General features: G+C 35.6%; 1 protein-coding gene across 1 annotated transcript in view; it reads right to left on the bottom strand.

Annotated features, from left to right (window-relative positions):
• LOC150093819 (histone-lysine N-methyltransferase 2C-like) overlaps positions 1-25,256 on the bottom strand; it is a 1,065,326-nt gene that overhangs the window by 187,931 nt on the left and 852,139 nt on the right. Inside the window, exon 58 of the mRNA XM_090412524.1 lies at positions 17,392-17,467. Within this exon, the coding sequence (XP_090268650.1) occupies positions 17,392-17,467 (76 nt within the window). The remainder of the gene's footprint in view (positions 1-17,391; positions 17,468-25,256) is intronic.

Below are 25,256 nucleotides of genomic sequence, written 5' to 3'. Positions count from 1 at the left end.
TGTGTGCAAGGTTAGAAAAATCGGAACTCCTTGATGGACACAGGAAGTTAAAGAGGCAGTGAAGGAAAAGAAGAAAGAATATCAAAAGTTGCTGGCAAAAAGTCAGCTTCTGCTCTTAGAGAATAGAGACAAATATAAGAAAGCTAAACACCGTGTAAAACTGACTAAACAAAAGTCATGAGAGGACTTTGGTAAGAACATACAAAATAAATATCAAAAAGTGGCAAGATATTCTGGAGGTTGTTGAAGAAGCTCAGAAATGGAGGAAAGAGTGCTGTAAAAGGAATTAGTGATGATAAAGGTGACATGAAAACAGGAGAAAAAGATATCCTTGAAGTATGGAGTAATTACTTCGAAAAACTGCTAATTGAAACAAGCATTGATGGCAGGACAGTGGTAAAAAACACTGACCAGGCATGCAGTAAGGAATGCATATTCATACTTGAAGTAGAAAAAGTCATCAAAAGCCTGAAATGTGGAAAAGGCAGCAGGAGTAGATGATATTCGACCAGAAATGCTCAAGTATGGAGGTATAAAAGTCTTCAGTGGCTGCACTGCATAGCTGAGAAGGCCTGGACAGAGGGACAAATTCCAGATGATTGGAGTAGAGCTCTCATAGTACCCATATATAAAAAGGAAATAAAACTGAATGTAAGAATTACAGAGGCATTTCATTATTGAGAGTTCCTGGTAAGATATACGCAAGTATACTTGCGAAATGATTGAGAGGGATTGTGGAAGAGTAGCTTGGTGAAGAATAAGCTGTATTCAGACCAAATAGAGGCTGTCAGGATCAGATTTTGACTTTACGACAGATAGTTGAGAAATCACGGGAATATAACAAAGATCTCTTATATTCCCATGATTCCCACATATATTCCCACAAGGAGCATATGACAAGGTGCCAAGAGATAAGCTATTCCAAATGCTCAGTTATATGGTGTTAATGGGGCATTATATTAAGCAATAATTAGTCTTTATTTGAGTTGTAAGTCAACAGTCAGAATTAAAGGAAGTACAAGATGATGATAAATCTGGTGTCAGAAAAGGATGTACATATCCCCTCTCTTATTCATTATCTATATGGATCACATTATGAAGGAAAGTGGTATTAAACATGATATAAAAATTGGAGGTGTCAATCTCAGATCTTTGCTTTATGTGGATAATGATATACTTCTAAATAAATTCACTACAAGTCTGCAAGATTCCCCGACTAAATTGAATAACTATTCGAATATATATGGTATGAAGGTCAGCATTAAAAAGACAAAGACAATGAAAATAAGCAGAAACATTGAAAATATCAACTGCATTGTGAATGGAGAACTTAAAAAAACAAGGAAAACATTTCAGCTACTTAGGCAGAATTTTTAGTGAAGATGGTAAGTTAAATATGGAAATAGTCAACAGAATCAACAAAGCTGGTATGGTAGGAAGTCAACTGAATAAATTTATATGGAATAAGAGAGAAATTAGCCAAAACACTAAATTAGCTGTATACAAGACAGTGTTTAAACGAATTTTACCTTATGGATCTGAGAGCTGGGTTAGAAGTAAAACACTTGACCAAAGACTAGAGACCGCATCAATGGTAATATCATATTAAAAACGAGGATATTAGGAAAGAACTTGATATTGTCAGCATTCAGGAATGCATTAGCAGAGCTAATCTCAGATGGTATGGTCGTTTAAGCAGAATGGAAGAGGAAAGATTAGCAAAACAAGTGTTGTCTGCCAGGTTTGCAAGAAGAAGAAGAAGACCCAGAGGAAGACCAAGATATAGGTGGATTGATACAGTAAAAAGTGTCTTAGAAGACAGAAATATAAGACCTGATAATATTGGAGTCTTGACATTTAACAGACTGATTTGGAGGAAAATTGTAGATAGGAAGTTAGTAATGATGTAAATTTTTCATGTAGTACTATCATACCCCTTGAGGGTATATATCAGGAAAATTTGATGATGATGATTTTTAAAAAATATACAGTGAAGTTTTATTATGTAAAAATTTAACTATGATTTATTTTTCATATAGTTTAGGCAAATTTTGGAACCCCCCAAACTTGTCCCATGCAAATGCACATGTTGCACCGTCGGAAGAGCCGACCCTGGCTGCAACAGTAGTGGGGCAGTAGGTTTAATGCAGTCTGGTATGAGGTTGGTTGATTGATTTGGGGTTTTATGGTGCAAGAACAGCAAAGATTATACTGCATGAAGACATAGGTTACAGCAGAGTACAAAGGGTGTTGATAGGTAAATAAATAAATAGTTATAAGGCGATAAATTCATAAATAATATAAAATATATGTACAAAGTTATAAGATAAATGAGTTAATAAAATGTACATACAAGGTTAAAATGATGTATCTACATATATACAAATTTATAATCAAATATCTTTGAATAAATTAATGTTTTGTAAAAATTTAAAAATATTATACAGTTTGTCTAAGTCTGATAACATCTACCTGAGTATACAGGCTCAGCCAGATGAGTAAAAATGTCACTTCTCTCTTGTGTGAAGCACTTTCACTCCACAAGAATATGACTAATGGTAACATAGGTGTTACAGTTCTTACACAGGTAGGTCATCAGCCATCAGTAAATAAGAATGTGTGAGATGACTATGACCTATGTGGAGCCTAGCAAAAACAATTTCCTCTCTACTGTTCCTACATTGACTAGACTGCCAACGATACATTTGAAGCTTAATCTCATGCAATTTGTTTGTCAGTGCTTCCTGCCAGGAGTATTGGCATTGGGTAATTAAGTCTGATTTTATACTACTTGTAGTCAGTATACAGTACTTGAACAGTATGTCAAGAAAGTTCAAGCTGATCCAGCAGCTGAAACTCTGATGTCATTTCCTTAATTCTAATGTGGATGGAAATCCAATACAACCGAACATCAAATTTAAGGGTAATTATTTTGTACAAGAGTTGAAGCACCTCACCAAGCACTGGATGTGGATTATGCATCCACTGATTATACAGTTTTGGTAGGAGTTTCTATGATATGCACAAGCTCAAACTGAATGGCATGCAACTTTTGCTGTATAGTTACTGCAATTGAGTGGGATCTGGTTGAAGATTGTAATCTTAGGAAACAGCAGCACAGCTAACAGAGATCTCTGATCTTGAACCATTGGTATAGATGAGCAAGAAATCAGAGTGGGCTGCTCTGTGTGCAGTGAACAACTGAAGGTAGACAGATGAGGGTGTATGAGACTTCTGTAGTTGACAAAGTGAGAGGTTGCAGGATGGGGGTACAAGCCTGCCATGGAGAAATGCTGTACTGTTTGGTGTAAGTAATGTCGTCAACACTCATGTCACCTATTTAATGTGCAAACCAAAAGGACAGATGGCAATCTGACGCGTGTGATACTGGACCTCCCAATGTTGAGGAGAGAGCCATCCATGTAGGATGATTTGGAAAGGACTTTATTTTTAAGACAGAATTAAGAGGCAAATGTTTTCAATGAAGTGATAGAGTTGGTTTATTTGATTCTACATAAAGACTTTGAATGGGTGATGTGTGAAAAACACTGGTAGCTAATCAGGTCCCCCACAGCATATTCTCTCTCGCAGAACTGTAAACCTGGGACCTATAATCAATCTTTGAACATACAAGTGCACAATAAATGACAAGCAAGGAACATTGATCAGCACCTAATTCAGTAGACGATACACTTACACCCGAAGATGACAAATGTGTGTAAAGAAAGTCGGCTTTCTATCAAAGATGAGTCCCAAAAACATGGCCTCTGGAACTACAGGGATAATAGTTTGTCCCATACTTAAATCAGGATCGAGAGTACATGCAAACTTTTTTTCCCCCTTGCAGATAACCAGAACTCATGAAGAGACACAATCGATTGCTTGTTGAAGTTGTGTTTCAATGACCCTCATGTTGCAGGTGTGATAGTAAATAGTGAAGTCATTGACACAGAGACAATTGCATGCCGTGGTAAGTTCACTTTAATAGCGAACAGTGTCACACTTAAGACAGAGACTTAAGGAACCCCCCCCCCCCTTTTCCTCTTCTTGATGACAGGGCTAAAATAACATACGTCCAACATACTTCCCACTCAGACGACATGGCTGGATAGAAAGTTCTTAATAAAAACAGGAAGGTGCCCTCCTCGGACTAAGATTTAACAGGTTTTTTAATATGCCATATACCCAGGCTGTGTCATTTTCCTTTTTCTGTATCAAAGAATGATAAAACCACATGTTCTTATTTCAGGAAAGCTACTCTTATACACGTTTCTAAATGTACCAAATGGTCCAAAGTTCATTGTGACTACAAAAACTGTGTGTTGGAGAGAAGTTTATTGCTTTCTAAGTACGAGGGTGGTCTGAAAAATTCTCGGCCTCGAACATAGAAGGCAACACTACTGGCAAGATTTTATTTTTTTCTAAGTCGGTACATCTATCATAAGCATCCATGTGAACTTGCAAGTCATTCTATCAGGTAGTTTGTTTTATAGAGCTGTCTGAAGCAAGAGCATTGTCTGTATCCCTTGAAATGGATAAAATTCAGTATCGTGCGGTTATAAAATTGTTTATAAAAGAAGGCTTAACGCCAAAAGAAATTCATTCGAAGTTCATAAAACTTGATGGGCAATCTTCTCCTTCATTTTCAACAAGAAATGGGCTGCCGAGTTTAAACATGGCCGTACCAGCCTTGAAGATGATCCATGTGAAGGATGTCCAAAAAGTGTAAGAACACCAGAAATCATTGATCAAGTGCACGATATGGTATTGGATGACCAGTGAGTCAAAGTGAGTGAAATTGCGGAGACTACAGGCATTTCAAAAGAACGTGTAGGATATATTTTGCATGAAGAATTGCAAATGAAAAAGCTTTGCTCAAGATGGGTGCCATGCTTGCTCACAGCAGATCAAAAACGCACTCACATGAAAATCTCTGAACAGTGCTTGGAGCGTTTTAACAAGAATAAAACTGATTTATTTCGTGCATCAATTTATTACTATGGATGAGACTTGGATTCACCATTACACACCAGAATCCAAACAGCAGTCAAAACAGTGGATAGAACCGGTTGTTCAGCATCATAGAAGACAAAGTTGGTTCCATCAGCAGGAAAGGTCATGCCATCGGTGTTTTGGGATGCTAAAGGCATTTTGTTTATTAATTATCTTGAAAAGGGTAAAACAATAACTGGGGAATATTATTCATCTTTATAACATTAATTACAGGTATAGACCATATTGGTCTGTTCCGGTCTCATTATCCATCCAATATCCTTTTTTGAGGTCTATCCTGCCTTCTCTTTCCAATTGGCTTATATTTTATTTGTTTAGGATGTCGGCCATTTGGTTTACATGTTCAATCCATTTTTCTTCTATTGATTTTGTTTTCAGTTCTTTTAAAACATTATCGGAATATTTTTCTGATCTTTTAACCAAACTAGACAAAAAAATTCGTGAGAAAAAACCTGGTTTGCAGAAGAAAAAAATCATCTTTCATCAGGACAATGCACCTGCCCACAAAGGTGTTTTGGCAATGGGAAAATTAAGGTATCTGCACTTTGAATTGTTGGAACATCCACCCTATTCCCAGATTTGGCTCCCTCTGACTTCTATCTCTTCTCAAAACTAAAACTCTTCCTCGCTGGTCAGCATTTTTCTTCAAATCAAGAGGTGACTGTAGCTGTAGAGGGATATTTTGCAGATCTTACTGAGAACGACTACAGGGATAGGATAATGGTTTTGGAGTATTCATTGGAATAAATGTATTAGTCGTAAGGGAGATTATGTTGAAAAATAAAAATAATTTTGAAATTATAAATTTGTTTTTCCATTGTTAGGCCAAGAACTTTTCAGAGCACCCTAATACTAGAAAAGCTTTGCATTTACCATTTTTTCCAAGACCTTATAAAGACAGCTAATCAGTAAAGATAAGAGGAAAAAAATCACGTCCACATATGTTTTCAACAACATTCCATGTGAGCAGTGGAAAAAAAAGCAGGAAAACGGATTGTGAGTTCAACTGCTGAATAACAGTGGGTAAGCATGTCAAAGAAGGTACTCATTACTAACAGGAGAGAGGACATGGTTATCGAGAGTCTGTTCAATGATATGATCTCATCTATCTGTATTGGCACATTATTGTGTTACGTCCATTAAAGTCACCAATTACGAGTATGGGCTGAGGCAGTTGCATTATAAGATTATTGAGTTCCGTTTCATTTAATTCAGAACTTGTTGATAAATATATTGAGCATACTGTAATTAAAAACCCCATAGATAGGTGAATCGCTACTGCTTCCAGGGCAGTGTTAAGCTGAACATGATGGAATGAAAAATTACTGCCCACGAGAATAGTCACTCCATAATGAGCAGAACTATCTCCAGTTCTGTTCTTGCATACAAGTGTGATATTGTTAAATGTGGGGTCCTCAGTGTGTTTTAAATATGCTTCCTGCAGATAGAAACAAAAAGGTTTGTGTTTCTAAGCAGGTGTTTGATATCATCGATATTCTGGCAAAATCCACAACAATTCCATTGCAAAAATTTTTCTATTATTTAGGCTTCACAGACTTGTCTAATTTCTGAAAGGTGGACGGCGTTTATAATTCTCATTAGATTTGAGAAGCATGGTTGACTGATGTCCATCTCTTCCTCTGGAAAAATATCCAACATGTTAGGATCACTGAGTAAGTTCAAATTACTTTCACAGATATGGAATAATCGATTTTTAAGTGATAACCTTAGCACAATTTTTTTCACAAGTGGGTTATCATCAAATGAGTTATTTTTGGAGTGGGATCATACATCATTCATTTGATGTGCTCAACAGAAAAACGGTCACAATACTGATGTTCTGATATGGCAAATTATCAAATGGTGGAACAGACGTCTTTTAGTTGCTGACAGTTTCTTAACTATTACCTTTTCGGCATAAAAGGTCTTAGAGCAGGTGTGGTGATGACTAACTTTCTTCTTGCATCCACACACATCCACACACACACACACACACACACACACACACACTACCAATAATTGTCCAGACACTTTAGCAATTTACAATTGATATGAGCAGGTGAACCCTAATATTGGGTATGTCCACCTTCTTTACCGTATATTATACACAAAGTAAAAAAACTTTCTACATCTATCTCTCATCCTCAGATTTTTATTTAATAAGGTCAAAGCACCTTATGGTAACTTGTTTTGGTAAAATATTTATAAGCTCTGCATTACTTAAACCTTGGTATTTCTAAGTCTGGCTCCCACTGATGAGACCTCAATAAAGGTCGAAACCGGTCTGGATAGTGGCCCCTTGCCTTTATTGCATAGCATCACACATCTCTTCAAGGAGATGTGCTTTGCATTAATGGTAAATACTAAGAATAGTGATCAGGGCTTATTCCACCAAAGCAGCACTGAGTTCAGTGACAGATTGAGGATGTGTTGCTCTAGACCTCAATGGCTACTCCAATTCGTCCCACAGATGTTTTGATTGGGTTGAGGTCAGGATTCTGTGCAGGCCAGAGAAGTCATTTAACACCCATCTCTTCATACCATTCCATAACAGCTGCAGCTTTGTGGCATGGGGCATTGTCGTCTTGATAGTGACACGGGTCTGTTGCATTAAAACTCCACAGTTTAAACAGCACTTGATTATCCAGAATATCAAGGTACTGAACTGTCTTCATGGAACTATGGACAATGACCAGTGGTCCCACTGCAAACAAGCTGAATGCACCATTAATCCTCCACCACCAAACTACTATGGATACAACACACTGTGGTAACAAGTGTTCACCAGGCTACCTCCACGCCCACATCCTGCCATCAGGCAGGAAACAGGTGAACGTTGATTCATCATTCCAGAGCACCATTTTCCACTGGTCGATTGTCCAGTTCACATGCTCTTTGCACAAGGCCAGATGAGCTGCCATTTTCGTTGTTGCAAAGTTCTGCTTGTGTCGCTGCTCTTTTGTGGAAACCAGTAAATGGAGTTCTTTTCATACAGTATTAGTGCTCACCAGTGGCGGCTAGTGGCAATAGAAACAGGTGGAACCAGGGGCCAAAAACAACTTAATTTTTTTTTTTTATATAGTGATTCTATTATTGATTTATAGTTATTATTTCTATTACAATAATGTTTAGTCAGACTCCACTGATGCATTGAGCTATTAATTTTTTTTAATTGGAAAAACGAGAAATGTTTTTCCAATAAACTATCAATTTTGTTCATAGTTAAAATATATTGTTTATGGATGTAATAAAAATTTAAACTTTAAAATAAATTATAACAAAAAACAACAACAATAATTAAACACACTCAAAACAATACAACAGAACAACAACAGAACAACGAGAATAAATAATAAGACAATGAAAGAATCGTGCGCTATTTACGTACAAATGCAGTGATTGGGCCAGACTAAACGGGCCCCAAGATAAGCGTTGTGCCTGGTAAACAAACATGATCGCTACTGCATGTACCTCATACATGCCCTGTGTTCTACACGTATAAAATAGGGCCAGCCGTGGCTGGCCCCAGAGATAGTACTAAGTCGCATTATACAATATTGCCACAAAACTCTACAGTAATTTTTTTATTAAACAATAAACAGATCAACAACAAGAATAAATAATAAGACAATGAAAGAATTGTACGCTATTTACGTACAAACGCAGTGATTGGACCAGACTAAATGGGCACCAAAATAAGTGTTGTGCCTGGTAAAAAAAAACACGATTGCTAATGTATGCGGTTCACAATCAAAGAATCGCGCGCTATGTATGTACGTGCAACACAGTGACTGGGCCAGACTAAACTGGCCCTAAGATAAGCATTGCGCCCGGTAAACAAATACCCTATTTTATGTGTGTTCTACACGTATAAAATAGGGCCAACAGTGGCTTGCCCCAGAGACCGTACTAAGTCTCCTTATACAATATGGCCACAAAATACCACAGTATTTTTTTTTATTAATCAATGAAATGTGTTGGAAATAGATCAAAAAATAATAATTACATGAAACATATTTTTTAAAACTACAATTATTGGGCTACTTATACAAATATAGGTGGGGCATGGCCCCTATGGATGAGCCGCCCTGGAACTCATCATGAATGGTCTCTGCTGATTTTTGAATGCCACTCGTTTTAACACCCTCCTGTCCTTGTCAGTCATTTTTGGCAGCCACCCTAAGTGTTTTCCTGCACTAGTGATGCCAGAATGTCTCCATTTGTTGATCACATCACAAACGTTGATTTTGGATGCTCCAATTCAGTGGCAATGGCATGCAAGAACATATCACCAATGTGACAATCTGCGATGACATGTCTCTCAAAGTAACTGGTTTCATGTCATGCTGCCATATCACCTGTATTCGATTGCTTCCTACTATCTGTACACCAATTTTTATGCTATTAACAAATCTGGAATGTTCCATAACTACAAGTAACAGGGGTGTCCAGACAGCGTGTATATATATATATATATATATATAAAAGGAAATTAAATGACTTTATACAGTGAATGACAAATTTATTGTTAAGATACAACTAGTTTCGTTGAAATATAACTTCTTCAGGTATCACAGGTAAAGAATAAAATAAAAAATAACAGCCACATGAAAAAATACATTAACAGATCTAGTATAAAACATGTACATTTAAAAAAGAAGAATGCGTACTAGAGTTCCAACTGAAGTTGACTATGTGCGTGAGCTGGTATTAGTGTGCTAGTATTGGACAGTGGCATCAGAAATATTATAGCTAAGGCTGTTATTAATATGAGACAAATCAAGTGATATTTCTTTAGATTCAATTATTCTTCTTTCCAGTTCATCATAGCACACATGGATATTAGAGGCTTTTTGCCAGTCAACGATGTGCTGGCGGCCATCATCTGCGTTGATAGAGAAGAGAACGTGGCTAGAGAGAGCGCTGGCTCTAGTTCTGTTGTAAGAAATGTCTCTTTGATGTTCTTCCATGCGTAAAAGGATGGATTTAGCAGTTTGGCCGTAATATGGTTTGCCACAATCACACAAAATCTTATAAACTCCTTGATACTGAGTAGGAAGATGTTTCATTTTAGGTCTACTTAGCATGGAGTGAAGTTTAGGGAATGTAGTGAAGCAAGTTCTAATGTTGAATTTCTGAAGCATTTTTGCCAGTTTCGGGGAGAGAGAGAGCTGATGTATGGTAACGAAATAAAACCTCTTGGTGGAGGAGAATCTTCAAGAGCAGTTGAGATATCGCTTGATTTGTCTCATATTAATAACAGCCTTAGCTATTATATTTCTGATGCGTACATTACCGCTGTCCAATACTGGTGCACTAATATACTGTACCAGCTCATGCACGTAGTCAACTTCAGTTGGAACTCTAGCACACATTCTTCTTTTTTAAATGTATGTTTTATACTAGATCTGTTAATGTATTTTTTCATGTGTCTGTTATTTTTTATTTTATTCTTTATCTGTGATACCTGAAGAAGTTATATTTCAACGAAACTAGTTGTATCTTAACAATAAATTTGTCATTCACGGTATAAAGTCATTTAATTTCCTTTTTTATATACAGTTCTACCGAGTAAATAATGAACATTAATATATATATATATATATATCCCATCCTTTCCACTTCTGATATGCATGTGAGTAGGTTGGATGATCTCCATGACAGTTTACACATTCAGCTTTCTTGGCAGAGTAAGATTGTTTAGCATGCTTTTTACTACCATATATGGTTCAGGTTGTGCCTCATATTTGTCATCCACTTTTAGCTTTGAACATTTCCCCTCATCAGGAACATCTACGATATCCCATTGTAAGATCATTCCTCTACAGGAATTGAGTGTTTTGAGGTGTGACTGTTATTGGTATTCCATCTGTTGATGTGGCTCTGTAGTCTTTTGTTTCTTACTTCTGTTATCAAAAGGTGTATCAATGATATCAATACTTGTTGGGCCTTTAAGGTCCTAAAGGAATTGAGGATGAAGAATTCATGCTTGAGTAGTTTTTTGTACATCGCCAGATCTCCCCCCACACACAGACACCCACTATCTGGCAAACAATGATTGTGCTCAGGAATGGAATACCAAGGTTACTCTGGATGCTACATAACATTCAACATGTAAATGTCCTATCAGGAAAATATTGCTCTTCATGGAATTGGATGTGCCAGAGCCCTGTTAGCAAGTGATAAAGTGATAGCAGGATTAGACAAAAGAAAACTTTGGTATTCTGGATATGATGTAACCATCTGGCAAAAGAAAATTTTTCATGCTACCATATTGGAGCTTCACCCTACAAAGCAACCCCTACTTCTTGCCACTTCCGCCTTGCACGTGGGCAAATGCCTTGGACGTGAGGTTGGACTTCTGCAAGAGAAAAGCTCTACGTGAAAGGTCAACAGATTGACAAAGCAGTTCTACAGATCCACAGTTACATCTAGAAGCTCTTCAATGGACTTAACAACAGGCAAATGCTGAAAGGACTACAAGAGTTGTCCATATTTTATTTTGATATTAATTCTCTTTAAAGGTTTATTGTTTTGTGGGGCTTACCATAACAGGTTTTCCCTTAATAATAAATGTTACTCACAGGCATTGCTCCAAGAGTTTATGACATGATGTTTCCATAAGGATATCTCCTGAGAGAAGTTGTTTTGAAGAGATTCGGAATCCTGTCAACCTTTGTAAATTTTACTGAATAAAGAAGAATGATATTTTCCTAACTGGATGATCTCTGGTAGAATGTATTATTAGAAATTACAATGTTTCTATAGGTGTATTAATGGTTTTTGAAATGGGTTGGTAGGTTCGTACTTGCTGATGAACTCTGATTGAACATAAGGATCAAATTTTATTTTTACGACTATTTAGCCTATTTCTGTTTAGGAGTACTGCTTTTATAATGTCATTGGATTTTTACTCAAATTTTAGGGCATTACTGATGTTTTATATAGACAGATATATGAAAAATATATAGGAGGAATAATGTCTATATAAACGTCTATCTACATAAAATATCAGTAATTGCCAGCAAAGGTTGGTCGATTGTAGAGCCTCTGCTACTAATGGCTCAGTTAAGTAAGTCTGAGCGCGGTTAGTAGTTGGAAGAGAAACAATCGTTCGATGCTGTTGGCACACTCTCCCTCAATGAGTCTTTGGACTCCCTGGAGGTGTCAAATCATAATAATAATAATAATGCCCTAAAATTTGAGTAAAAAACCAATGATATTATAAAAGGGGCACTCCTAAACAAAAATAGGCTAAATAGCCATAAAAATAATATTTGCTCAGAGGAGTAACATGAGAATTTTCCCAAAAATAATACCTATAATAAGGATGAAAGATTTATTCTGAAAAGGGAGAGTGCTTCAGCCAGAGTCCTGCCTACCATACATAGATGCTCACTATCTAGCAAGCAATAACTTTTACTGGACACTATACTGCTTCAAAAATTTAAGCCATGACTCAGAATTCACCACAATATGTCATAATTTCTCCAGTAAAGAATCACACAAGGCATTCTCATTCTTTATGTGAAATGCAGTATATATCAGAATGTATTACCAAAGTATGATTAAATATGAACTTTTCCTTTCATTTAATGACAGTCCTCCACTACATGCAATTCCCTTTTAGTCGTTTACTATAAATTTGCTTTGGTCTCATTGAGTAAATTCATAAAAGCTATTTTAAAATGTTTTAAAAGATTTAGAAATAAGTAATGTTCATCTAATTACTCATGAGTACTCAGATGGACAATATTCTCACCAAATCATTTCTGATCATTTACACAGTCCATAAAGTTTAGCCACAGTCATGTAGCTAAACTTTATGGACTGTGTAAACGATCAGTCATGTCTTAATTTAAATTTAATTATCTGCAAAGGTCCTAGTCATGGATTCCCTGCTTTCAAACCTGGTGTTATATTAACGAAATTAACCTTTCTGATCAACATTCTGGGCTATAAATTGAAGATTAGGATACATCTTAATAATTTCTGAATGTTATTATTATTATTTTTTTGCTATCATATTGCTAGTCTTGACAAGTATTTTACTGAATATGTGGAGATCAAATACTAAGTTCCTTGCTTTATTCATATTCTTCTGTAATTATCAATACGTTCGTACGTCAAGATCGTAGGCAATAGTGAGACCTGGCTATCAGAAGTAGACATACTAACTGGTATTGTGTAAAAGGTACAGTATATTTAGGAAGGATGGACAGGATAGGAAAGGATGGGCATGCTATTAATGATATTGGATGACTTGAACTTGAATCCAGTTAGTGTCGAGACCTATGATTGTGTTGGATTCTGAATGAAGAGAAATTTAAATTATTAATACTCTCTTCAGAATCCAACATAATCCACCATAGCAAAGGTTACATTTGTAAATATTATGTAATGTAAATCACTTATTTATAAATTAATATTCATATAACTACCTATAAGTTGATTTAATATTTAATTATTTAATCAAGAATGTGTACTAATAAAGAAAAAAACTCTGTATTAAAATATTATTAAGCTATTTTAATTATTGCTATGTTAATATTATAGGAGTTTGTATTTAACATTTAACTGCGTATTAATTGAAATGTAAATATTCTTTATTTGTTCTTGTTTGTAGAGGTATAATGTTATGCAAAGCCTCAATTTTATTATATTTTGTTTTGTTGTCATGGAAACGTATGTTAGATAGCTTGCACGAGTTTGGAACAGAGCGTGAGGGAGAATGTTGAAAGTTTACTGAAAAGGTTTAGTTAAAGAGAGCATGAGAACAATTTAGGCGGGAAGAAGGGATATATAAGCTAGGAACGCTGAAAAAGAGAGAGGATATTTTATTCGGCATTCGGAGAAGGAATCAAAAAGGAGATTGATTCGGGGAATCAGAGTGCGATAATAGCGAGTCACTCAAGTAGCTAATTAAAGTCTACTAGTCGAGAAGCGGTTAGCTAATAAGTTGCAGAATAACAAATAAAGCAATGGAAAATAGCTAAGTGACTACTGAATGCCTAGCGATACTTTAGTTGAGATTTAATTTCAGGGCCGACCTTTCAAGGACACACGGAAACTTGAAGCATAGCATGGAGTAACTAGAGAATAATTAGAGGCAACAAGATTGAGTTTAACGATGGCTGTGTTAAGAATTATAGTGCCTAAAAGATTAATTGAATGCCGGAGGAATGGGCAACTGTGCATATAAAACTTCAAGTTAAGGAATTATTGTGTGTTACCTCAGTTCATGAGTGATTAGTAGAATACTGAATCAGTCAAGTGATGTCTAAGATAGTACAAGCGTTTTACTTCATGCAAGAACGTTTAATTATGTGTATTGTGACCGTTAATTAATTCAGTTATTACTAAGAAGATTTGTTTTAATGAGTGTTGTTAATTGTTTAAAGTGTATACAGTTACAAAAAGTGTTCGCATATAAGTAGATGAAGAAGGAAGATTATCAGTAAGAATATTTCAACTATTGATATTCCTATGCAGAAATATGTGCGAGTTTCTTCCTAAAATATCCCTATATTAACAGTAACATTTTTGCAGAGATTAGCTGAAATGTGGATTTAAAAGTGTATACTTGTGAAAAAGTGTTGCCACCATTATATTGTATTTGAAACTTAAGTAACTGTGAGATATTTGTGTAATTGGTTACTGAGAAACTTTATGACTTTGAGCTTACAAGTGGTTAATTGAATTTTGTGAAAACTGTGTTTCAGACAACAGATTTACCATCTTAAAATTATATGACTGTATTATCAGAAGAGCTAAAATGTTTTTAATATCTTATTTAGTGATTTGAACTTAAGTGTATAATTTGTGATCCTAAATTAAATTTTTGTTAATCTAAAGTTGTATTTTGCCTGAATCTCTTTTACTGCACCATCCATAAAAATATTCGAACCAAAGCGGGAGAGATAAGTAAGTTAAATAAACTCGGCCTGTAAACATAATAGCAACATATAAAGGAGAAATAGTTGAGAGTTGGTTTTTCTTCAATTCTTGAACTAATTCAGATATAGAGTGGCGCAGTCTATAAATATAAATTTTCTCTATATTTGGATTAGAAATCAACTAGCAACCTATCAATTGTTTAAGAACATCGTAATAACTAAATATCGGATCCAAAGAATAGGTTAAGACGAAATAGGATCCAACAACTGTAATATTAGTAATAGTTTTTCATCTAGCAGTGAGTTTGAAGCCATCTGGTGTGAGGTGGAAGTTAATAAGGTCAAATACATAGTGAGGTGTTGTCAGAGACCTAGTGGATTGATTGGTAGTGATGAAGAAATCCATTACCAAATAAAGACAATGGGTGCAAAATGAATAATCATAATGGGGGACTTTAATTATTAAAACATTGGTTGGACAGCAGTAAAATCTCATGAGAAGAATGAAACCAAATTTAATTAGCTGTTGCAAGACAACTTCTTCAATTAGCATAAGACAAAAGGAACTTGAGGTCAAAGAGTGTTAGATTTGATTATAGTGAGAGAGGGGATTTCAGTTAACGATGTGACTATTATGTCTCCAGTTGGTAACAGTGATGACCATGTGGTACTCACTTGGGAAGTAGAAAAGTTTACATGCTGAACTACAAAGGGAAATTATAACCAAATGAAGAGTATGCTGGATTGCGTGTCATGGTATCAATTGTTGGATGGGAAGGATAACAACAAATGCTTGGTAGTATTTAAAAAAATACTTAAATGATGCAATATCAGAATGTGTTCCTGAGTTCAAAGAATAAACAGAGTAGGAGTAAAATGGATGTGTATTCTTATCAAGAAAGAGATTCACCAGAAAAGGATGATGTGGAAGGAATACTGTGTGTATATGGATAATGTCAGTTATGAAAATTATAAGCAGCAGGCCAGAAGGGTGGATGCTAAAAGATTGTTCAGCTGAACTGGCTATTCCTTTCACCAGGCTACATAATCAGTCTCAAAACAGGGAAGATTCCACAGGAATCTTCTCTGTTTTGAGACTGATTATGATAGTGCAAAGGATAGTGCAAAGACTGATGTGTCCAACTTCCACCCTATTAGTATCTTTGGAGTGGTGGTGAAGATTTTGGAAAAGTTGGTTCGGGTTTGCATTTAGAAATGGGTTGACAGAGAATTTCTACTTTTCAAAGAATAGCATGGGTTTACTAAAGTATGGTCATGTTTTAGCAACTTGCTCACATTCCATAATAATGTTACCAATGAGATAGACAAGGGGAATGGATATACCATGAAACTTTTGGATTTTGCTTTTGTCAAAGACAGAATACAGCATGGAAGACTATTGCATAAATTGGAGAATGTGGGTTTGGATTATAAAATATTAATGTGGATAAGAGAATGGCTGACTGACAGATATCAAAAAGTGGTACATTGGGGATGTGATTCTGCAAGATTTAAGGTACTAAATCAGGTTAAGGTACAAGTTGTACATTAATGACATTAGGAAGGATTTGACAGGCGACATACAGCTACTTGCTGATGATGCAAAGATAGGCAGGTGATATGCAGTACTTGCAGAATGATTTGAATAGGCTGGAATTGTAGGCACTGGAAAATGGCTGCAGTTCAATGTTAGTAAATATAAAATGATGCCCTTCAGTCAGATATCCAATGTCATGCTATATTGATGAGATTACGATAGAAGAAACTGATCATGGATCTTGGAGTTTTAGTATAGAGGAAGTTGAAGTTCAAGGACCATATAGCAAAGACTACAAATGCAACTCAGAGGACAATTGCAGTGCTGAAATGAATGTCGTCTGGTCTCCTTGTTTCTGTCGTGATTCTGATACAGCAGAGAAAGTGCAAATGAGAGTGTTAAAAATGATATCACAATTGTAGAATACTGATTATGAAGATGGATTAAGAATTTGTAGACTGCAGACACTACCAACAAGAGAAAGAGGGATGATATGATTGATACGTGCAAACTTCTGAAAGGGTCATACAGGATTTCAGTTGATGAACTTTTTCATTTTATTAAGGGTGGAGAAAGGATGAGAGGGCATCCTTGGAAGCTGACAATGAATGCCGTCAAGAAAGGGATGCAATCTAGATTTTTCTCTCATTGAGTGGTGCACGACTGAAATGGATCTGAGTGGATGTTGTGTGTGCACGTAGTGTGAATGAATTCAAGAACAAGTATGACAGGTGGTGAATGTAGTATGTGGCCTCCATCGATCTGTCTCTGATTCCTTAGAGGCCTCTCTTAATAATAATAATATTTAATAATTAAGTTTATGGCTCATTTGTATATTAGATTAACAAAATCTAAGTAAATAACCAAAATAAATACAGAAAAAAATGTACATACAAACAGTTCAAATTAATTATAGCGAGCATAAATATATGATTTCAAGCATACCTTAAGGTTCTTTGAGAATCAACATATGGAGGTGGTGTTGGAAGAGAAGCTGGTATATCAACACGACCTTTGCTTTCTAATAGAGTGAAAAATTGCATTTATGTTTAAACAATTCTGATACAGCATTTTTATTATTAATTTTTTTAAAAATTATTTTATAATTTTAAAATAAAGTTAACGTTTACTTACTGCCTGAATTTTACAAGTAATCTGTGCTGAGCATCTGTTAAGTTACATGTTCAGAAGGTGAAAAAAAATGAACACCAGGTAGAATAACTAATATACCATCTTGTTAAACAATACATTTAACATGTAGATGTCCCATCAGGAAAATGCTGCCATTCTTTATCCAGAAAGGTCTACAAGAGTTGTCGAGATCCTGAAAATCAGGTATGTAACTGAATTCAGAAGATATCATTTAAACAGCTTCAAAGAAACACTAAGAGCGACTCCTTCATACAATTTCTATTAAGGAATTCCAATTACACTAACTATAATGAAATGTTAAACTATTCAAGGAATACCAGAATATGACTTCCTTGATTATTCAGATGAGGAGATTTGAAAGATAAAGGCATGAATCCCATAAGACAAATCCCAATATTGTAGGGATGATAATCTTACCAAATTCAGGAATATCATTTCTTATATACAACGTTCAAAACCTTCGACAGCTATAAAAGTAGGCTATATCCAAACTTACTCAATGGCTCTATCTATCCCAATGGCTTTAACAGGCCTTTAAGGCCCACAACCTTCCAAGCATGCTTGGATTTCGTAACCGAAATACGAGGATAGAATGGTCACTCCTATGCCTCAAGGTATTCTTGGCTGTATCCCTGTGTGTTCAAGGGGCCGGTTTGCCTGCTTGCGGGATGAAAAACACCAGATAAACTGGCGGAAAAAACCCTACTGCCCGCGCCCAAGACCGGCTAACTTGGCTATGACTGAGGAAGATCCTTCAGCTCCTCACGTCTCCGACGGGAATCGAACCTAGGACACTCCTTCCCCAGGCATATGGTTGCGAAGCGCAAAGCCACTAGGCTAACCGCGCGGACTCAATGGCTCTACATCCATTTAAAATGCTTAAAGTGCCAGAAATATAGTCATGCTCAAAGAACCTGTAACGATTCTGCAATCTATGCTGTCTGATGTGGCAGAACTGGAAAAAAAAAAAAAAAAAAAAAACGAATCAAATGTGAGGAAGAGCAGCCCAAACTACTCCCATGCATATTAAATGTAGACAGAAAAGAATGAAAATCAAAATATCAAATATATATATATATATATCCAGTGGATAATTGGATGTATCAAGGGGTACACACAACACTTTTGTTTCAGACAGCTGTATACTCGATAGAATGACTTGCAATTTCATTTGGATGCTTATGACAGATGTACCAACTTAGAAAAAAAAAAATTTGTCAATAGTGTTGCCATCTATGGTTGAAGCCGAGAACTTTTCAGACCACCCTCATAAGAGTCCATAAACAATCAACTGCTTGTTAAATTTGCTTACTGTGGGAGGTAATTGTTTAATTGAGTTTACTTTAATTGGAAAAAAGTGGCACATTTCAGAAAGAATCTTGGAGAACAGGAGAACACGTTCTTTTGGGTGATAGGTCAGTATAATGGTGCTTTCCACTCAGACTTGGAGACTGGAGAGAGGAAGTTTTTAATAAAAACAGAAATATGGATTATGAAAGCCTTGAGAATGCCATATTTACTGACTGTGTCACAAGCTTTTTCCATGTTAAAAAAAAAAAAATTTTGTTTCAAGAATGTGTTTTTTCTAGACAGACCAAATAACTTAAATGCTCCAATGTTAAACTATTTCGATGAAAATGTGCGGATAGGCTTATGTGTTCGTCACATATGTTGAATTGGATTTAAACGGTATTGATGTGAACACAGATTGATAAGAAAATACTTATTTATTAACTTTAAAGGCAATATTTCGCTGGTATTATATCCAGCATCTTCAGAGCACACAAACAAAGTTTGTTACAAATGTGAGACAACCACAATTCAGTGTAACAGTGGGGCTAGTATAAGTAATTGCAGCGTGCAACACAAGACTAAAGTCCTATGCCATCTAAGTTAAAAAAAAAAAAAATAAATATAAAAAAAAAATTAAAAAAAAGTAGTCCAAATAGTAGTCCTTGAAAGTTCTGAAAAAAATAAAATTAAAATAAATAAATATTAATTTGGTCTTAGGATGACTGTCTCCCAAATCTTTGGTAGATTTACACAGCCATACTTGTTAAGGTTTGGAGTATGTTTTAAGGCTTCTGTTGATTCCAGGAACAACCTCTCTGACTTGTAGAAGCTTCTGTCCAGTGCTTTTGTTTTTTTCCAATCGATCCTGTGTGCCAGGGTATCCAAAGCATGGTCTGCCAGACCCGACTTGCCATAGCGAAAGTGCCGGATATATTTTTTGTGTTAATTTTTTGAACACAAAATATAAGATATTATTTAGAATGTACATTTTTGCTTGGGCTAATGCTGCTACTGAGGGTAAGGAATCTTCAGAGACTTTTGTAAGGAATATAATATAATATCTTGCACTGTACAAAGAATGTATTGTACATGCCTCAACAAGTGAGGTGACAGCAAAATGAATAGTGTTTAGAAGGCTGCTCAGAATATATGTACATACAGTCATAACATTCCACCAAAGACCTTACAGCAGGTTGATGACAAGAAAGTGTTGCTAACTCAAGAGTTAGAGATCAGTTGGGGAAGTTGTGGAGAAAAAGTCCATAAATGAAGACCTTATAGAGTTACAATATGAAGAAGATAATCCCCAAAAACAGTTTACAATGAAAAAATTGGCAGGGGGATTTGTCACTGTAAAGAAGGCAATTTGGTTGTTTGAGGAAATGGACACCAATACAGACATTTTCAAAGTAGACAGAAAACTGCAAATGCTTGCTAAAGAGAATTTTATGCAGAAAAGAAAACTCTGCAAAGTTTTAAAGAAGTCCATTCTGCTGTTACTCAACTTAGAGGATGAGTCTAGAACATTCACAAATTATGCATCAGGTGAAGCATCCTCAGAATGCTTTGTTGCTGATGAACTAGTGTCTCCTGCTTCTTCTAATGGATTAGTCTGACTCCATATGCTTCCAGCTGATTATTTTACTGTAAAGACAGACGCAGTGTACACTTATATTTCATTATTAATTACAGTAAAGTGCTGTATACAGCAATTGTACATTATAATGTGTACACTATATTATTTCACTATAAACAAATATTAAATCAGTCAAAAACATAACAACAGAACTACACGTTTGAGTATTCAGACATGCTCACTGGTAACATATCTTTTTTGGTTCATATAATGCATTCCATTCTGGGATCACCAGAATGAAACTCCATCATATGAAGACTGACAGTAAATAGCACATACCGTAACAAACCATGACAATCAAATGGCTACCATTTCTAAAGCTGTGTTGAGCTGGAAATGCAGAAAAGAAGCAATGTCTTGTATATTGCTAGTTTATTGTTTTTGCTGATCTTTTTCTCTTATTCTATATAACTTGATTCAACTGGCTCCCCACCATACCAGCTTTGCTTATTCTGGTGTCTGTTTTTGAATGTAATTTGCCATCTTCACTAAAAACTGAACCTAAACAGCTGAAATATTTTATTTGTTCTATAGGTTCTCCACCAGAATGCTGCTGAAGTCTTCCATGTTTCTGCCTATTTTCATAGTTTTGGTCTTTTTATTGCTGATTTTCATCAGAAAGTTGTTACAGTTTTTATTCAATTTAGTTAGAGAATCCTGGAGGCTTTCACTGGATATGTTTAGGAGTAAACATTATCAGCATTAAAAAAAAAAAATAAAATAAATAAATAAAAAAAAAGAGAGGCAAGTTTGATATCTTCAATTCTAATATCAGGTTTAATGATACTTTCTTTCATAACATGATTCATATAAATAATGAATAAGAGTGGGGATAGTGATACACCCTTGTGTTACGCTTGATTTTATATCACACATCTTCCTGTATTTCGTTTAATTCTAGCTTTGGATTTATAACTCAAACTATGCATTTTTCAATATAATGTCCCATTTACACTATTTAACTATGCATTTCCTACTGACGAACACACAGTAGGAAAACTCTACTGTAATTCAGTTTCATTTCCCTTTTTGTTTGTGCAGTTACCTTAATGGCTTTGCACTTCGCAACCATATGCCTGGGAAAGGAGTGTCCTAGGTTCAATTCCCATCGGTGACGAGAGGAGCTTAAGGATCTTCCTCAGCCATAGCCAAGTTAGCTGGTCTTGGATGTGGACAGCAGGGTTTTTCATCCTATATGTTTTGAATAGCACGTTTCTCTTGGCAGGAGAAAGCTGTCATAAACTTTCCGAGATCTACAATACTTAAATAGAGATCCTTGTTATATTCCCATAATTTTCCCTGAATCCAGGTTGTTCTTGTAGAGGCTTTCCTTACACAATTTTTCTTAGCATTTTCCAAGTATACATGCATAAACGTTATCAGGAACACTCAGTAGGAAAACTCTGCTGTAATTCAGTTTCATTTCCCTTTTTGTCTGTGCAGTTAGCTTAATGGCTTTGCACTTCGCAACCATATGCCTGGGAAAGGAGTACCCTATTCAATTCCCATCGGCAACGAGAGGAGCTCAAGGATCTCCCTCAGCCATAACCAAGTTAGCTGGTCTTGAGTGTGGACAGAAGGGATTTTTATCCCACAAACAGGCCCCATGAACACACACAGATACAGTCAGGAATACCTAAGATGATCCCTCCAGCCATAGGTCTGAATTGTCAGCTATGCCGGTCAAGAGCCTGAATAAAAATGGGGGAGACTGAGGTGGTGCCATACCTCCCCGTAAAAAGGGGCTCAGGGCTGTTAAATCACCATACGAAATAAATAAAATTTCCCTTGTAGATGGATATAGTTTGCCCACCATTTATAGATCCCTTCTTGGCTTGGTGCCAAGAATAGTTGATTCATGCTGAAGGGGAGAAAGAAATGAAGGATGTACGAATTGGTCGCCAACATGAGAAATCACGTGCTTTCTTGTCTGTCGCTGTACTAGTACTAGCTTGATTTTTGTTGTTCCTATTTTGCATTATTTTTTTATTATTAATTTGTATGATGGATCCAGTACAGTCAACAAGTTCTATTGTTACACGTTTCAGTAGCTCTTGCAAAAGAATATTGAATAATATGCTGACATTCTGTGAAAAAGAATCGTCAGAAGGCCATCTTCTTGTTCCCCTTTCTCAAGTCATAAAACGTGCAAGTGCAATTGAGGGCATATCGGGGTCAACTGTTAAAAGAATTCGTAGGGAATCAAAAGGTGAAGGTAAGCCAAAATTTAAATCTCCTAAAAAAAGTGCCAGAGAAAGAAAACCATCGAAACCGTAGCTTTGAATGATTTTGATGTAGACGTTATAAGAAGAACTATTTACGATTTTTACGTGGTCGAGAAAAGAGTGCCAACTGTTCCGAAATTGATTCCTGTGCTTAAAGAAAAAATTAATTTTCTTTGGAAAAGAGAAACTTTAAGGAAAATACTTCATGAAATCGGTTTTTGTTTTAAAAAGTCCCAGAATAAAAGGAAACTTAACATGGAGCGAAGTGACACTGTTTTATGTAGAACACAATATTTGAGAGCAATAAGACGTTTCAGGGAGGAGAAAAGACTGATTGTGTATCTAGATGAAACTTGGATTGATAGTAATTTAACTTATGGAAAATGTTGGCAGTCTAAAGAAGAACGTGGAGTGCTACAAACCGGAAATGCCTCGCGGCACATAATAATTTTGTGTGCGGGTGGAAGAAATGGGTTTTTTAGCGAATTCAAACTTACTATACAAAGCCAATTCAACTATTGGAGATTACCATGGGCAAATGAATTCTACGATCTTCGAAAAGTGGACAGAAGAAAAACTGATTCCAAACCTTCCTAAAAATGCCGTTGTTATAATTGATAACACTTTATATCACTCTATTCGATTAAACAAAGTTCCAAATTGGTCTAATAAGAAGCAAGTTCTTATGGATTGGCTCTCTGCAAATAACATTTCTCATTCCCCAGATATGCGAAAAATTGAATTGCTTAATTTGGTCAAAAGAAACTTGCCCACAACTAAACTATTTAAATTCAACACGATGCTCAAAGAGCATGGATTTCTAGCTTTGAGGCTACCACCATATCATTGCGATATTAATGCTATTGAGTATGTTTGGGCAGAAGTGAAAAGTTTCATTCGCCATCGCAACGTAACTGTGGATATTGACATGTCGAAACTTTTTAAACTTTCAGAACAGGCGATTGAAAGTATTACAGTTCAAAAGTAGGGAAAATATTGCTCTCATGTCACCTCATTGGAAAATATATATTGGGATAAAGACGGAATTATCGAAGAATTGTGCGAACCTTTGGTGATCAGTTTAAGTGAAAGTGATGGCGATTCGGACAAAAAGAATTTGACAATGGTATTTTTTCCAACATTTTTTTTTGCATGCTATTGAGAGTCACAACAAGTCATAAATAATTAATCAGTTTAGGACATTAAAGTGTCTCAGTTCTCTCAACCGTAAGTTTAGAATATCTAAGTTCATTTGAAATAATTTCTGTTTTTCTGTATAATTATTTTTATTTTATAGAAAACTTTCTTAAAAATAAACTTAGTTACATTTTTGTTTTATGCTATACCTTTTTTAATTTTATTAACACTCTACGTACATTTTACCAACTGTTATACAAGCAAAATAGTTACACTTTAAAAACAGCAATGTTCGTAAAAGAAAAGCTAAATTTTCCGACCTGTAATAATAAACAAACTCAGTTTGTTCATTATTACATCCCAGAAGACAGACTGATTACCCTATTATCGGAATGGATTCTCCTTTTTCTGACATGCGCAGAAGTGTTGAGGGACCTCTAATCGGTGGGCAAACTATACTATGAGAGCTCTACCTCGTCATCTGGAATTTGACCCTCTAACTAGGTATCGGAATTCTGTAGTGCAAGTCACTGCAAAACTTTTATATCTCCATATTTGAGTGTTTCTGGTTGAATATCATTAAATCCAGCTGTCTTTCCAAATTTCCACTTTTTTTTTTTTTCTTTGGTGGTTTTTCTAACTCAACTATTGATATGCACTTCTAATTGCATTTCTTTTGAATGTTTTCTATCATCATGCTGCCAATGCTTCTTTCACTTAGCAATCTTAAAAAGTAATTACTTGAGACTTCTGCAATATCTTTATCTTCAGTTTTCATGCCACCTTCATAATCTCCGATTCATTTTTCAGTACTGGATTATATTCAGTGATTTTCCAGTACTGGATGATTTCTTTTACAGTAATAGCATCCAGAATATTTTGCTACCTTCCTGATATTTATTTTCTGTGTTCATATCCAAGTCTTCCCACAACTTGGGTATGAACACAGAAAGGGATAATGCTCTCTAAGTTGTTTTAGGTCCTCTGCCAAATGATCTGATATTATTAATATTACTTGAGATCCCCAGATTTATGTTATTTGATTATTTCTTTCTTTCTTTATAAACATTAATATGAGTATGAAAGGCTAAAACCTATAGTATTTACAGTACAGCACATGGACTAAGAATAGATATCCTGGAACCCTGTGCGGTAATCTCACACTAAGCAGCAAATATGATACAAAATAAATGATAATTGATTTTAAATTAATATTTTTAAATGCTAAAAGCCTTAAATCGAGATGGTGTTCTCTGGCTATCTCGAGTGTGTCAGGCTGCTTGGATATCTGGGCGAGCACCAAAGCAATGGCAGACAGGCATAATAATACCAGTCTTCAAGAAGGGAGACCAGAAGGATTGCGGTAA

The sequence above is a fragment of the Typopeltis vanoorti genome, chromosome 23 (genome assembly GCF_054136105.1).
Source record: "Typopeltis vanoorti isolate ZY-2024b chromosome 23, IOZ_Tvanoo_1.0, whole genome shotgun sequence".
Taxonomy (NCBI): domain Eukaryota; kingdom Metazoa; phylum Arthropoda; class Arachnida; order Uropygi; family Thelyphonidae; genus Typopeltis; species Typopeltis vanoorti.
Note: the sequence above shows the minus strand (reverse complement) of the source record. Positions and strands in the feature narration are given on the sequence as shown.